Genomic DNA, 15,929 nt, shown 5'->3' with positions numbered 1-15,929 from the left:
CAGAATAGCTTTGTGTGGGAAACTAAAATCCTCCCTACCTACTTTACAGAGTCGTTATGATTATTTGGAAAAAAAATTATTATCAGCTTTTATATTATGTATGTAGCAGGAATTCCCTGGTGGTCCAGTGGTTAGGAACCCACACTTCCACAGCAGGGGTCATGGGTTAAACAATCCCTGGTGGGGAGAACTAAGATCCCAAATCCCACAGTTGCATTATACAGCCAAAAGAAAAAAAAGTATGTGGAGAAAAATTTAAGGTGATGTTAATTTGTATTTTAAGTTTTAATTTTAACTTTATATTTTGAAATAATTTCAGATTTATAGAAGTGTTACAAGTGGTAGAGAGTTTCCTGTATGCCCTTGAGCCAACTTCCTCAATTGTTGACGAAGTGTGATTGCCCAAACCAGGAATTCAGATCGACAAAATACTATTAAAAGATCTACAGATCTTATTCTAATTTCATCAATTATCCCACTGGTATGCCTTTTTTGGACCAATATCCCATCCAGTATCACACATTACATCTACTTGTCATGTCTCCTCAGTCTCCTCCAATCTGGACAGTTCCTCACCGTTTGTCTTCTTTTTTTCCCCCCCGCCCTGCACCCTCGACCCCCTCCAGCTGAAGCACGGAGTCAACCACTGGACCACCAGGGAAGTCCCAATCTTGATATTTTTGAAGATACTAGCCAGTTATTGTGCAAATTTACCCTTTATTTTGGATTTGTCTCATGCTTCCTCCTGGTTAATTCAGCTTATGCATTTTTTTCAAGGCTACTATGGAACTGATTTTGTGTCCTCATTGAATCATATTGAGAGGTACTTAGGACGGAGGAGCCTAGTGGGCTCCAGTCCATGGGGTCGCTAAGAGTCGGACACGACTGAGTGACTTCACTTTCACTTTTCACTTTCTTGCATTGGAGAAGGAAATGGCAACCCACTCCAGTGTTCTTGCCTGGAGAATCCCAGGGACGGCGGAGCCTGATGGGCTGCCGTCATGGGGTCGCACAGAGTTGGACACGACTGAAGCGACTTTGCAGCAGCAGCAGCAGTAGTAAAAATATTATCTCAGCATTAGTGATATTAACTTTGATCATTTGGTTAAGGTGATGTCTGCTAGATTTCTCTTCTGTAACGTTACTTTTTTTCCTTGTGTAACTTATAAGTATCTTGTGAGAGGATACTTTGACTCAAGGCAACTAATTTGAATCTAAGTGACTGGGAAAACTATTGACAGAAATAGGGAAGCCTGGTGTAAATAAAGCAAGAATGATAACTTAAGAGCCCTAGACGGGTGTTTGGGGATATTTGTAAATCAAATATCTGTCAAAGATCTGTATGAAGGGGTTGCAGGTTGGTGTGAAAAGCTGAAGTGAGAAGTGGCATGTCACCAGTGTGTGAGGATGATGCAACACTGGTTGGGTCTTCAAGAGGACAATACTGGCTCCAGGAAGTTTCTCAAGAGCCCTTCCTGTCCCCTGACAGCGCCGCCTTGGAAATCTTCGGGTTCGGGTTGCACCACCTCAGACTCCTGAATTTGGGGTACTGGCGCCAAACCACAGACCTGCGAAGAAGGAAGCCAGCGGGGCGCGGGCGGCGCAGTGCGCACGCGTCCGGAGGCGCGGGGCGGGGCCGCGGCGCGGGGGCGGGGCCGCGGCGCGCAGGCGTGCTAGCGGTGGGTCCCTGCGGCTCGGGATGGAGGGTGAGTGAGTAAACAAGCCCCGGCCCGCCGGTGGGGCCGGGCCTCCGTGCCTCGCCACCGGGGAGCCTGAGGGAGGGAGAGTCGAAGGGATCAGAGAACTGGGGGGAAGCGGAGGGACACACCAACTGCCTGCCTGGGCTTAGCGGAGCTCCCACTCCCCGTTCCGAGAGCTGGGGGAAAGAGGACAGCTGGCCGAGCGAGCCCCAAGCGAGGACCGCGTCTGCGGCGGGGAGGGCGGTGTGTCCAGGAGGAGGAGCGGCGGGGGCGGGCCCGGGAACGCGAAATCCCGTTGGAGGGCGGGGTGGGCCAGGTGGGCGGGACCCCTGCGCGGGGAGGGCGAGGTGGGCGGTGGCAGCTGCGGGGGCCCTTAGCGAGGTGGACTGCTGGGGACTTGAGGACCAGACGCGGGGGGTCAGCTTTCGATGACTTTGGGGGGTGTTGAGGAAGCGGTGGCAGTAAAAACGGGGTGAGGCGAGTGAGGGTCCTAAGGCGCAGAATGGAAAGGGGCGCTCGTTCTCGGGGTCCAGGCGGTGCCGCATGCCTCCGGGTTCTCACGCTCGGTGCCCCTCTCGCCTCCCCCAAGTCCTGGCCCTGAGTAAGAGGCTTCTCTCCAAATTTGGTCTCGCGCCAATCCCTGCCTACCCCAGAATTCTCTTGGGGATCGAATAATGTAAGGGAAAGAGCCTTGAAGCAAAAGCAAGGTGGTGTATTTGGGACGTGCCTGTTAGGAAATGTGGAGCAAACTTATTTCGGTAAAAAGTTACTACTGAGAAATTGTTTCGGGAGCGGGGAGGGGAAAGGATATGGAAGAGTGTTAGTGCCGCCGGTGGAAATATTGAGAGTGGGCTTTTCATAGGTGAAATACGGGATTATAGCTGGAGTCGCCTAGGTATCGCGATAGTCCAGAGCTAGAGGGATGAGGATGGGGCTAAGAGCCGAGGTAGCCATGGGTGCGTGTGAAGATGGCCACGACTGTGAGAGTCTCTTCCGCCTTTGCTGCCATGATGCCTGTGAAGAGAAAAATCCCCCATCGGGTTCTTTTAAGTTTAAGAAACTTAAAGGAAGTTTCCAGCGTTAGAAGGTGCCAACTTTATCAGAGGTTTCTGTGAGAGCCTGTCTATTTTAAGCCTTGGAATCCCTAGAGCTGGAATGGGTGGCATTGATAAAAGAAGATTACTTAATTGCATAGAAGAAAGTGTGTATGAGGAGATAAAGTACTTTAAACACACACATAAGTGCACACATTTATAATAGAGGCAAAGATCATCTATAAAGATCTAATAATACTACTATTGTCATGCTGAGTGTGTGTATTACAGACAGCGGGAATGAATTCTCCCAGGGGAGAAATGTTGGCTTGTTTTATTCACTGATGCACTTTGAATGCAAAAACAGTGCCAGGCACACAGTAGGTGAGCAATACATCTTTTTAAAAATTAGTTATCAGTTTATTTCTGGCTGCATCGCATCTTAGCTGCAGCACTCTTTCGTTGCCTCCACTTCTGCCAGCATGTGGGATCTTAGTTCCTTTACCAGGGATGAAACCTGCACCCTCTTCCCTGGAAGATGAATTCCTAACCACTGGACCTCCAGGGAAGTCCCCTCAATACATGTTTGTGGAATAAAGAAATAGTGGGAAGATCCCTGGGACTGGAAGTGGGAAGATCCCTGGGACTGGAAGTGGGAAGATCTGCATCCAGGTAGTGGAAGAACTGACAGACTACTCATAGGCCAGTCATGGAACTGGATGCCAAGGTAGTTTTCAAACTTGCTGAAGTGGAAGTGTTGTTACTTTAGTTCTCTTTGAAACAGCACTAGAAGAAGGAGCCTAGGGTTAAAAGTGAAATTTTATGCCCAAGAGGACTTTTGTGAGGAAATGTAGTTAGACTTGTTTCACTTATACTTGCCTTTGAATTAGCATGCCTTTAAAAAGCTATTTAAAATATTATATTTAGCTTTTTAATTCTTGAGATCTGAAATCTGGCCTTCTTAGTTCTCTAGGTAACAGTTCCCACCCTTGGTTTGTGCCTTATGTGAAACAGGTAACAGTTTATTTCACTAAGTTTATCATTTTCATGTGTATACTCAAGTTTAAAAACTTTTTAAACAATGTATACATTGTTGGACTTGCCTGGTGGTCCAGTGGCTAAGACTGCACTCCCAGTGCCAGGGCCTTTTGATCCCTGGTCAGGGAACTAGATTCCACCTGCTGTAACTAAAGATCCTGTATGCTCCAGCTAAGACCTGGCAGAGCCAAGTAAGTAAATATATATATTTTTTTAAGTTTATGCTTTGTTAATTAGCTACTTGCCAAAAAAGATTTGAGGCAAGTGTTTTAGCCACTTTGGCCATCTGATGCGAAGAGCTGACTCATTGGAAAAGACCCTGATAGCTGGGAAAGATTGAAGGCAGGAGGAGAAGGGGACGACAGAGGCCGAGATGGTTGGATGGTGTCGCTGACTCAGTGGACATGAGTTTCAGCAAGCTCCGGGAGTTGTGATGGACAGGGAACCCTGGCATGCTGCAGTCCATGGGGTCGCAAAGAATCAGACATGACTGAGCAACTGAACTGAACTGAAAAACACTTTACATTTCTACATCAGACAGTTAAACTGCAGAGAAAAAAGAAAAAAAACAAGGCAGAGGGTCTGAATAGGTATTCCAAAAAAGACACACTGATCACCAACAGGCACATGAAAAGCTACTCATCATCACTAATCAACAGGGAAATGCAAATGAAAACCACAATAAGATATCACTTCACACCTGTTGAAATGGCTGTTATTAAAAAAGACAAGAGATAACAAATGCTGGTGAGGATGTGAAGAAAAGGGAACCTTGCTGCACTGTTGGTGGGAATGTGAATTGGTACAGCCACTATGGAAAACAGTGGAGATTCCTTAAAAAATTTTTAAAAACTGCCATACAATCCATCAAGTCCACTTCTGGGTATTTAGCTGAAGAAAATGAAAACTGTAATTCAAAAAGATATATGCACCCCAATATTCAAAGCAGCATTATTTACAATACCCAAGATATAGAAACAACCTAAGTGCCCATCAACAGATGAATGAATAAAAATGTGACACGCACAAAATATTTTGCAACTTAACAACAATGTGGATAGACCTGGAGGATATTATGCTTCTTGAAATAAGTCAGACAGTAGAAGATGAATACTGTTTGTTTTCTTTTATATGTGGAATCTAAAAGATAACAAATTTAAAAATGAAAATATGTAGAGAAGGGTGAAGAGAATTAGATTAGGATTGAGGGAGAGGGTTTTAAGGGAAAAATTGCTTTTAGAGAATACCTCCATTTCAGAAAATGCCTAGTTTTGCTTGTTTTTAATTTGACCAAATTGTGTATTGAGCTCTTACCCAACATCTTTAGTCCAACTGTCTTATCATTTGGGATTTCATCACTCCAGACCTTGAAGTCAAGAGTTCCTTAATGAGGTAGAGTTTAGTGCCTCTGATGTGTTATGTTCTCAGACATAGTAGCCCTAATCTTTTGATTCAGAATGGAATAATTGAAAAGTCTTGTTTTATTAATGATAATGAGCAGTCTACATACTTTTTTTTTTTTTTCCTAGCCAAGCTTCAAGGCTTATGGGATTTTAGTTCCCTGACTAGGGATCGAGCCCAGGTTCTCAGCAGTGAGAGCATGGAGTCCTGACCCCTGGCCTGCCAGGAAATTCCCATTAGACAGAAAACATTAAGCCTTGTGCTCCTGTAATTCAGAACCAGTCACGGTAGAGCTGTAGCCTGTTAGGAGTTTCCTTTAACTCGTCTGAATCAGTGTTGTACATGCTAAGAGCCAGCGTTTTCCTTGGGTCTCATAAAAGCTAATTCTGCTTTGATTTTTGTCACTGTTGTCTCAAATACACACAACCTGATTCTCTTAATAAAGGAACACTAGAAAATGTTAATGCTATAATTTTATTTTAAATTAAGAATTCAGGGTCACAACTTCTTGTTAGTGACTTTTTTTCTATATGTACAGCCCAGAGGTTCAGTGAGTTTTCATAAAAGTACATAGTTAGGGCTTACCTGGTGGTTCAAGATTATCTGCCTGCCAGTGCTGGGGACACGGGTTCAATCCCTGCTCTAGGAAGATCCCACATTCTGCATGGCAACTAAGCCTGTGCACTACTACTACTGAGCCAGCACTCTAGAGCTGGTACTCTGCAAGAGAAGCTACCACAATAAGAAGCCCGAGTACCACAACTAGAGTAGACCCTGCTCTCCACAACTAGAGAAAGCCACATGACCCAGAAGATCCAGCACAGCCACAAATACGTCTTTTTTAAAACTGCACTAAAAAAAAGTTCATAGTCATATAACCATCACCACAGCCAAGGTATTTTTATCACCTCAAAAATGTCCCTTATGCTTCTTTTCATGTAATTCCTTTCTATTCTAGTCATATAAGTGGAGTCAAAGTATACAATTTTTGTGTCTGATTTCTTTCACGTAACATAAGGCTTTTGCAATATATAGGAACTGTTTGCAATACATCTGCATATATAGGAACTGTCCGTTCCTTATTATTGGAGAGTAGTATTCCATTGTATGTATACACTGTACTTTGTATACATTCACTAATCCATAGATATTTGTATTGTTTCCACTTTGTGGCTATTATGAATAAAGACGCTTTGCACATTTGTGTACAGGTCTTTATGGGGATGTATATTTTCATTTCTCTCCGATAAATAATCAGAAATTGTAGGCCAGGTTGTGTAGTAAGTACACATTAACATTTTTAAAAAGGGGACTTCCCTGGTAGTCTAGTGGTTAAGACTCCATGCTTCCAATGCAAGTCAACCCCTGGTCAGGGAACTAAGATCCCACATGTGCTGTGAGATGGCCAAAAAACGAAAAAAAAGGAAATGGGCTTCTCTGGTGGCTCAGTGGTAAAGAAAATGCCTGCCAGTGCAGGAGACATGGGTTTGATTCCTGCTCTGAAAAGAAGCTACACGCCAAGGAGCAACTAAGCCTGTGCACCACAACTATTGAACCTGTGCCCTAGAGCTGAGGAGCCACAACCAGTGTAGCCCAAGTGCCCTAGAGCCTGTGCTCTGCAACAAGAGAAGTCACTGCAATGAGAAGCCTGAATACTGCATCTAGAGTAGCCCTCGATCAGTGCAACTGGAGAAAAGTCCACACAGCAATGAAGACCTAGCTCAGCCAAATAAACAAATAATTTTTAAAAAGCAAAAACAACAACTGGCAAACTTTTCCAAAGTGGTTGTACCATATTGCATTGGCACCAGCAGTACATGAGGATTGTATTGCTCCACATCTTCACCACTGGTATTATAAATCTTTTTAATACTAGCCATTTTGTGGTTGTATAATAGTTATGTCACTGTGGTTTTAATTTGCATTTCCCTGATGACTAATGATTATTGTTTAGTTGCGCAGTCATGTCCAACTCTTTGTGGACCCCATGGACTGGGGTATATAGCCTGCCAGGCTCCTCTGTCCACAGGATTTCCCAGGCAAGAATACTGGAGTGAGTTGTCATTTCCTTCTCCAGGGTATCTTCCTGACCCAGGGATGGAACCTGAGTCTCCTGCATTGGCAGGTTGATTCTCTAGTGCCTGAGCCACCAGGGAAGCCCAGTGACTAATGATAGCATCTTTCTGTGGCTTATTTGTCATTTCTATATCTTTTTTGGTGGAGTATCTGTTCAAAGTTTTGGCGTACTTTTTATTTGGTGTCTATCTTATTATCGAATTTTAGGCGTTATTCATATAAAGACTTATTTTTAAACTTCTTAACTGTGATAGCATATGTTTTGGAGTTTATTTTCAATGTATAGGTGAATGTAATGAAAAGCTCTTAGCTTAGTACTTAACTGGAATGTGAATAGTGTTTTGCATATGTAAGTAATTAAATAACAGATACAGTAAAATTTAAAATATTTTTTTGTGTGGCACTTCTTTTGCCTAAGATGAATAAACCCATTTCTCCTAATCTGTTCTAGTGAATGCTGAGTTTTTTGTTTGCTTGCTTTTTTTTTTTTAATCTTTGAAGTGATAGTTGTTAGTGTTGGAGTGCTATGGGAACCCATCTTATGGCTGTGTTTCAGTTGTTTATTTTAATCATACCTATCTGTTCCAAACAGTATGTCTCATCTTCCTCATATACTTTGTGGGGACTAACTGCCAAATAAACTTTAGAGATACTGAAAACCCGTTAAAAAGCCAAGCAAAATAAATATTGGCTCATGATCACATGAGATTCAAATGTCACTTTAATTGTTAAAGAAGGAAGGGTGGCTTATTTTATGTTATGATTGGATAAAACCCAATGATATGTTCATGTATATGTGTACTACTATGGCCAAATAAAGCACCTGAGTAAAATTAGAAATAGTGCCGTTGATCATTAGACTATTCTGGTGTGCTTGCTATCATCTCTTTTGACAGACTATATGAGATCACATTTCAGCTGTAATTCCTTTTTTGTGTATGTAGAATTTAATTAATTAATTAATTTATCTTTGGCTGTGCTGTGTCTTCGTTGTTGCCTGGGCTGCTCTCTAGCTCTGATACACAGGCTTCTCCTTGCTGTGGTTTCTCTTGTGGATCACAGGCTCTACAGTGAGCGTGAACTCAGCAGTTGCAGCTCCCAGGCTCTAGAGCACAGGCTCAATAGTTGTGGCACTTGGGCTTAGCTGCTCTTTGGCATGTGGGATCTTCCCGGATCGGGGATCGAACCTATGTCTCCTGCATTGATAGGCAGATTCTTTACCACTGAACCACCAGGGAAGCCCTGTAACTTCCTTTTTTTATTTTCTCAATAAAAATATTGATGTTTTCCTGTGGGTGTCTCCTCTAAGAAATCTACAACACACGTACATACTAGCAGCTGTGGATTCTTTTCCATTACTTGGTCTCCATTTTTACCTTATTTTTGTCTGCCTTTTTTTTTTTTTTTAAATCCAGCTGTGAGGCTTTGGGGATCTTAGTTCTGAGACCAGAATTGAACCTCAGACCCTTGGCAGTCAAAGGGTTTTAACAACTGAATTGCAAGGGAACTCCTAGTCTCCAGCTTTAAATGGATGGAACAACCTGCCTTAAGCTTACTGTTTCAAAAGGAAATGAGTTCCAAAAGCAATGGGAGAGGGATTGCAGTTCAGAATAAATTTTGGGGTCATTTGGGTCTTGAAAAGGGTAACCTAAGGTTTCTTAGGGAGGCAGTTTTATCCTAGATTTGAACCATTTTTTCATCTCCTGGAGCAAATTATTATTAAGCTTGTTCAGGGCAGAAATTAGATGGGCAGCTACTTAATATTACATGTGAGCGGGGTGTATGTTATTAAATAGTTTTTTAATTCTAAGAAAGAGTCCCTCTTTTGGCCCCCATTTCATAGAGGAATGAAACATACTTAAAAGATATAAGAGAAAGAGAGATGCTGTAATTTATAGGAAATAAATTCAGAATTGCTTAAGTTTTTTTTTTTAATAACCCAACACCTTAGCTTCTGGGATTCCAGTTCTTAGATTATGGTGGTGTTTCATTCCCTTCCCCCAGAGAGATAATATTTAACTTACAGAGAATTGCTTTTAAGAGCTTGAATCAGTTGATTACAAGTGATTAAGAGTGAACACAGTGAGTCTGTCTGTTTCTTTGCTATTCTGTCTTTCCTTTTTTAAAAAAATTTATTTTTTATTCTTGGCTGTACTGGGTGTTCATTGATGTGCAAGGGCTTTCTCTAGCTGTGGTGCATGGGCTTCTTACTGTAGTGACTTCTCTTATTTTGGGGCCCAGGTTCAGAAGTTGTGACACATGGGCTTAGTTGCCACGTGTCATGTGGAATATTCTGGGCCAGGGATTGAACCCATGTTCCCTGCATTGGCAGGCAGGTTCTTAACCACTGGACCACCAGGGAAGCCCTGTCCTTCCTTGATGTATCCTCTGAGTTTAATATAGCATTACACCCATCCATTTGATTCTTCAAATGAAACATTCCCATATAGTCCTCTTAAAGTCCAGTTGAATGAGGTATTATAGTAATGATCTAATCAATGGTATATGTGTGACCTTGGGTTGAATTTTGCTGTTTTCTTGTCTATGCTATTATTTCTTATGGGTGAAAACAGGTAATTTTCACATGCTTCTAAACTTTAGTTTCTGTTTCAAATTTTGACTCTTCATAGCTCCTTCTAGGGGCTTCCCTGGTAGCTCAGCTGGTGAAGAATATGCCTGCAATGCAGAAGACCCCAGTTTGATTCCTGAGTTGGCAAGATCTTCTGAAGAAGGATAGGCTACCCACTCCAGTATTCTTGGGCTTCCCTCGTAGCTCAGCTAGTAACGAATCTACCTGCAATGTGGGAGACCTGGGTTCAATTCCTGGGTTGGGAAGATCCCCTGGAGAAGGGAATGACTACCCACTCCAGTATTCTAGTATTCTGGCCTGGAGGATTCCATGGACTGTGTAGTCATGGGGTCCCAAAGAGTTGGACACGACTGAGCAACTTTCGGAGAAGGTGATGGCACCCCACTCCAGCACTCTTGCCTGGAAAATCCCATGGATGGAGGAGCCTGGTGGGCTGCAGTCCATGGGGTCGCTAAGAGTCGGACATGACAGAGCGACTTCACTTTCACTTTTCACTTTCATGCATTGGAGAAGGAAATGGCAACCCACTCTAGTGTTCTTGCCTGGAGAATCCCAGGGACAGGGGAGCCTAGTGGGCTGCCATCTATGGGGTTGCACAGAGTCGGACACAACTGAAGCGACTTAGCAGCAGCAGTAGAGCAACTTTCATTTATAGCTCCTCATAATGTTTTTAGAAATTTAGTATGTTAGGCGAAATAATAGAATTAGTTCTCCAGGAACCTAAGTAGTCGATATAGAATAAAAATCTTGTAGATTTTATTGAATTTTTACATATACTTAGTATTTGTTCTTTCTCTAAAGTAATTGATGGGCCTGGTGGCTGAGCCTAGAAATTGGTGCAGAAAAGCAGAAAAGTGCACTTGGTAATTGTGAGAATATATTTGTGTGTATGCCTGGAAAGATAGAATTTAATAAAATAAAGCTCCCTTCTCAAATGGCATCAAGTATTATTAGGATCTGATTTCCATGCAAATACTGTAGTAGCAGAGACTTTAAAGTCTTCATAGTTTTGGGGGGAACATCCTTCTGAGGATCTGACTATGCTCCACTGACTTGGAATGACTGTCTGTTCTCTTTTGAAAAGCTCAACATTTATTTTGCCTTTGTGTCTTGGCATTCCTCTGAAGAACAGAAGCCAATTGGAAAACCCTACCCTTCACCTTGTGTTCTATGAGGTAGGTAGAGCGTGGTCCAATAAGTACTTCTTTAAAACTGAACTTTAATTCAAGCGCCTCAAAAAGAACCCCCAGTGATTGGCAGTGTTATGTATTTCCATGTGTCATGCCGGTGACTTGGAGATGAGATTATGTTGTCATATTCGACCTTAATTGCTAGACATCTGGTAGATTTAGGCAATTTGGCAGGTATAGTTTTCTTGTGTGGGTGAATCTTTCCATGAAGCTCTTGATATTAACTTGGTTCCTGCTAAACATTTCTCTTAATCAAAGTAGTAAACAGGCTTCCAAAATTGCAAGTAATCCAAGTTTCTAAATATCTGTGAAAGTGAGAGCTAAATTAAAAGCATGTTACCACAGAGGACAGTGGCTAAGCTTTTAGGTAATCAGACCAGGCATTGCTGATATGAAATCTTTTCTTAATTGGAGTTCCGTTGAACTCATAGATTTGTGTTCTTTACACAAATCTTGTTTTTGTGAATAAATGTAATGGGAATGAAAGCATAACTGACCATGTTTATTTGAATTTGAGGAATGTGTCATTTCCAAGAAGTAAAATGCCATTTGTCATCTCTGTCTCTCTTAGATTACAGCAAAATGGATATACCAAATCCCCCGACGTCCAAATGTATCACTTACTGGAAGAGGAAAGTTAAGTCTGAATACATGCGACTTCGGCAGCTTAAACGGCTTCAGGCGAATATGGGTGCAAAGGTAGAAATACTTCACAAGTGAAAGGCTATAAATTGATTCAACATGGAGGGGTTGGATTTTTTATTTTTATCTTTTAACTCTTCTCTTAAAATCCTAACAAGTTTTTCCTTGGCTCTGCTAGGCTCTCTATGTAGCAAATTTTGCAAAAGTTCAAGAAAAAACCCAGATCCTCAATGAAGAATGGAAGAAGCTTCGTGTCCAACCTGTTCAGTTAATGAAGCCTGTGAGTGGGCATCCTTTTCTCAAAAAGGTACTTCCAGTGTCTAAGCTTGGCCTTTCTCTTTTCCTTGGATTTAAGGATTTTTTTTTTTTTCTTTTCTTTTCTGTATCTCTGGCTTATTGGGCTTCCCTGGTGGCTCAGATGGTAAAGAATCCACCTGCAATGCAGGAGAAGTGGGTTCAATCCCTAGGTTAGGAAGATCCCCTGGAGAAGGAAATGGCAACCCACTCCAGTATTCTTGCTTGGAGAATCTCATGGACGGAGGAGCCTGGTGGGCTACAGTCCACAGGGTTGCAAAGAGTCGGACATGACTGAGCGACTTCACACACACACACACAGTATTCTTTCCTGGAGAAAGTCCATGGACAGGGGAGCCTGGTGGCCTGCAGTCCATGGGGTCACACTTATTATTATTAGAAAATAAAGACAATGGATGCAATTACTGTAGTCATCTTTGAATAACTGGGATGGTGAACCTGAAACTTAAAGAATAACTGTGGAACTTCCTGGTGGTCCAGCCATTAAAACCCCACACTTCCAATGCAAGGGGCACAAGTTCAATCCCTGCTCAGGGAACTAAGATCCTGTATATTCCAGGCTGCAGCCTGAGAATAAATAAATAAAATCAAAAGGACATCAGACTCATTACCAAATTGTATTATTGAAAAAAAAAGAATAACGGTTTTGCCTTTTGTTCTTTTCAGCTAATGAGTTTTACCTAGAAAAATAAGACATTTGCTGTCTACTTTCCTGGGCTCTGTATACAAGCTTCAAAGCAGCCTCTTTTGTGGCTTTTTTGGTACCTCAGCTGTTTTGAAGTTGGAAAAGGAATGCTGTGGGTAATTGACCAATATGGTCAACGGGACATCCTTTTTGTAAACTAAAAAAATCACTCTGTTAGTTTCTTATAGAGATGATGTTTCTAAAATATAAAAAACAGATAGTTTATGAAGGGCACTTTTCTTTCCCAAAGCAAAAGGTGGCCATAATCTCTGTACCACTTGGCTTCCCCCTGTAGTGTCCCCATCAGCTCTGCAGCTAAGCTGAAGTCCACTGCAAAGTTTAGGTCTTCAGGAAAACTTCCTTGTCTTCGTTCTCATCTCCTAGGACACTCAGAGGCTCTTTGCTGTCAGGTACAGCCCAAAGAGATCAACAGTTTTAGATGGAGATAAACAACAGTTGAATATGGGAGGCCAAGGGCAATAGACAGTTCCTGCTTCCCACAGGTTTACAACTGAGGGATTCCTTTTAGGAGCTCGATGTTACAAAATCCTCAACTTAGTCACTTGTAAGAATTAGAAGGCTACTGGGATAATTTTGGAAGGAAACTCCCATTCTCTCTTGGGTTGTGGACCTGCCTTCCCTCTCCATGTCATTGCTTGTATTTCAGTGTACCATAGAGAGCATTTTCCCGGGATTTGCAAGCCAGCACATGTTAATGAGGTCTCTGAACACAGTTGCCTTGGTTCCCATCATGTACTCGTGGTCCCCTCTCCAGCAGAACTTCATGGTATGTATTGAAAGTACTATGGTGATTGTTTAAATGGAATGATTTTTTTTCTTTTTTTAACATTGAAATGCTGGCACTCCTCTCAGGGGAAAGATTGTCAGAATATACGTAACAAAGCTTGGACATGCAGGGCAGAATGTTTTTGTGATTTACTGACTCTGAAAAACACATATAGCAAATTGTTCTAACTTGTTAGCTTTTGCGTTCTCTGGAGTGTACTTCAGAATTGATGCTCTTTCGTTTTTGAATGAAACAGATTGGGCAAGAGTCCAGCTTTCCTTTACTACCTTGGTCCAATTTTATAACATTGCGTGCAGTTAAATGTATTCTAAATCAGACACTTCAGGCTTTAGCAGGTTGACAGCTCCCTGCTGATGGAGCAATCCTTTCTTAATCCCCTAAAGGCAAGATGCTGTGAAAGCAACTGAGATAGCAGAGGCACACGTGGATCTCCAGTCCTTTCATCTGGGGCTTTATGCTGACTCCTGCCAGGATTATTTGTGGTTCTGATAATCAGGCTGCTAAATACTGCCATCGCTTATTGTGTCTGGTGACAGATAGCAGTTCTGCTGACTGGAATAGGATATAGGTTAACAGAAGGAAATCATCTCTTAGAAGAAAACTTCAGAGTAACTCTACTTGATAGCAATAGAACTGAAAATGACTGTTTTCTGCTGAACCACAAAACAAAATCCATTCATATTGTTTATTGCCAGAAAATATACATAGCTCGTTCTGTAATTGACTTTAGGTTCTCACTGAGGGTGAGTGATATCAGTTGTAATAAGAATTTTTATTATGTTTATGGGAGGTTAATCTTAGTCTGTATAATAGAATATACAAATATTTTATGGTTGCCAATTTCTGTTTTAATTACTGCAGTTATGTTGTAGTTTATATTCTTGAAAGTCTTCCTTTTCATCTGTCTATGTGATATTTGTACCAATTTCACAATGTTTAGTGGATTAAATGACATAATAGATGGAATCACTATGAGAAAGAAATGTGTTGTCAGATTTTAGGTGTTGGTGGGAATATTTTTAACATCCAGCTTAACATTTGGTAGTTAATATCCTCAGGTAGTAAAGCTGACTTTTTTTTCTTCCAAGAGTAGCATGACTCCCATTTGAGGCTTTGTTGCCAAAATGACTGGTCTTTAAAATGTAGTGAACTTTGTAACCAAAGGCATTTTTAGGAGCTTTACAGCAGCAAAAATGGTTCAGCACACACAGGTTCCATTAAACAGGAAAGAGAAAAAAAAAAAAACAGGACGGAGGAGATGCACAGCAAACAAACATTTGGTTTGATTTCAGGTGGAAGATGAGACAGTTTTGTGCAATATCCCCTACATGGGAGATGAGGTGAAAGAGGAAGATGAGACTTTCATTGAGGAGCTGATCAATAACTACGATGGCAAAGTCCACGGTGAAGAAGGTAGTGGCGCTGGGCTCCTAAGGAGAGGACTGTATTAGGATGTGCCTCTTGGTTCATGTGTATCATTAGCTTGCTTTTATCTGCTGCCTCGTGATGTATACACTGAAGACTATTTCCATGTCACCACATGGCTGGAAGTAAACATTTTATATTACAAATAACCCCAGTTAAATTTTAAGAGGATTTGGAGGAATTCCCTGGTGGTCCAGTGGTTAGGAGGCCACACTGTCATCTCCAGGGTCCCGGGGTTCAGTCCCTGGTTAGGAGACTAAGATCCCACAAGTCATGCAGCATGGCCAAAAAAAAAGAGTTGAGACATAAAAGGATTGTATAGTAACGTAATGGTTATATAGTAATATGATTTTCTCTCTAGTGGGTGGAGAGAAAATTTAGTGAATAAATAAGTTTGGTCTTAGAAGTCTACCATAAATCCATCCAAGGCTATTTTGTTCTTTGTTTCCCTTTCTGTGATACTGGCAATGAGCATAACCTCTCTTCTTAGATCCAAATACTCCTGAATCTCCCAGAAGTTGGCAAGAATATTCTGACTTTCCTAAAAGTGTTACCAAACCAAACTTGGGTCTGCTCACTTGAGTGCGATAAAGCCAATCTATTGACACCAGGTGGTGGTGAAGGAAAGTACAGTCTTTATTGTAGGGCGCCAAGCACGGAGAAGGGGCAGCTCAAGCTCAAAGGACCAGAACTACCTAATGGCTTTCAGGGGAGGGATTTAAAAGGCAGTGTGAGGGAGAGAACTGCAGGGTGTATGATCAGTTGTGCCCACTTCTTGGATTGGTTGGCATCTGGGTGAAGTTTCAAGCCTCATCAACCTTCTGGTTTCAACCAGTCTAGGGTCTTCATGCTTGCGGTCAGCAGTTTTTGTCTGGTGGGAGGTCTGCTTCTTATAAAACAACTTAGGAATGTGTGTCAGGCCTTTATCTTTCTTTTGGGGAACTGGGAGTACAGTGATTCTGCTGTGTTGCAGATTTATAGTCTAAATTGTTACCAGTTTCCTGGCCCAACAGCTTTTCTTTGTT

General features: G+C 41.9%; 1 protein-coding gene across 5 annotated transcripts in view; it reads left to right on the top strand.

The window, feature by feature from the left end:
• Positions 1-1,675: 1,675 nt before the first annotated feature.
• The window catches only part of EZH1 (enhancer of zeste 1 polycomb repressive complex 2 subunit), a 32,302-nt gene continuing 18,048 nt past the window's right edge, over positions 1,676-15,929 (top strand). The window contains exons 1-8 of one of the 5 annotated variants that reach the window (XM_059878115.1): positions 1,676-2,458; positions 3,700-3,748; positions 3,850-3,963; positions 10,924-11,014; positions 11,601-11,728; positions 11,850-11,978; positions 13,339-13,458; positions 14,772-14,892. In XM_059878115.1, the coding sequence (XP_059734098.1) occupies positions 11,612-11,728; positions 11,850-11,978; positions 13,339-13,458; positions 14,772-14,892 (487 nt within the window). In that variant the 5' untranslated portion in view covers positions 1,676-2,458; positions 3,700-3,748; positions 3,850-3,963; positions 10,924-11,014; positions 11,601-11,611. The other 4 variants (NM_001435044.1, XM_059878116.1, NM_001435045.1 and 1 more) reach the window with 4 other exon arrangements.

Source organism: Bos taurus, chromosome 19, assembly GCF_002263795.3.
Source record: "Bos taurus isolate L1 Dominette 01449 registration number 42190680 breed Hereford chromosome 19, ARS-UCD2.0, whole genome shotgun sequence".
Taxonomy (NCBI): domain Eukaryota; kingdom Metazoa; phylum Chordata; class Mammalia; order Artiodactyla; family Bovidae; genus Bos; species Bos taurus.
This window is presented reverse-complemented; position numbering and strand designations above follow the sequence as displayed.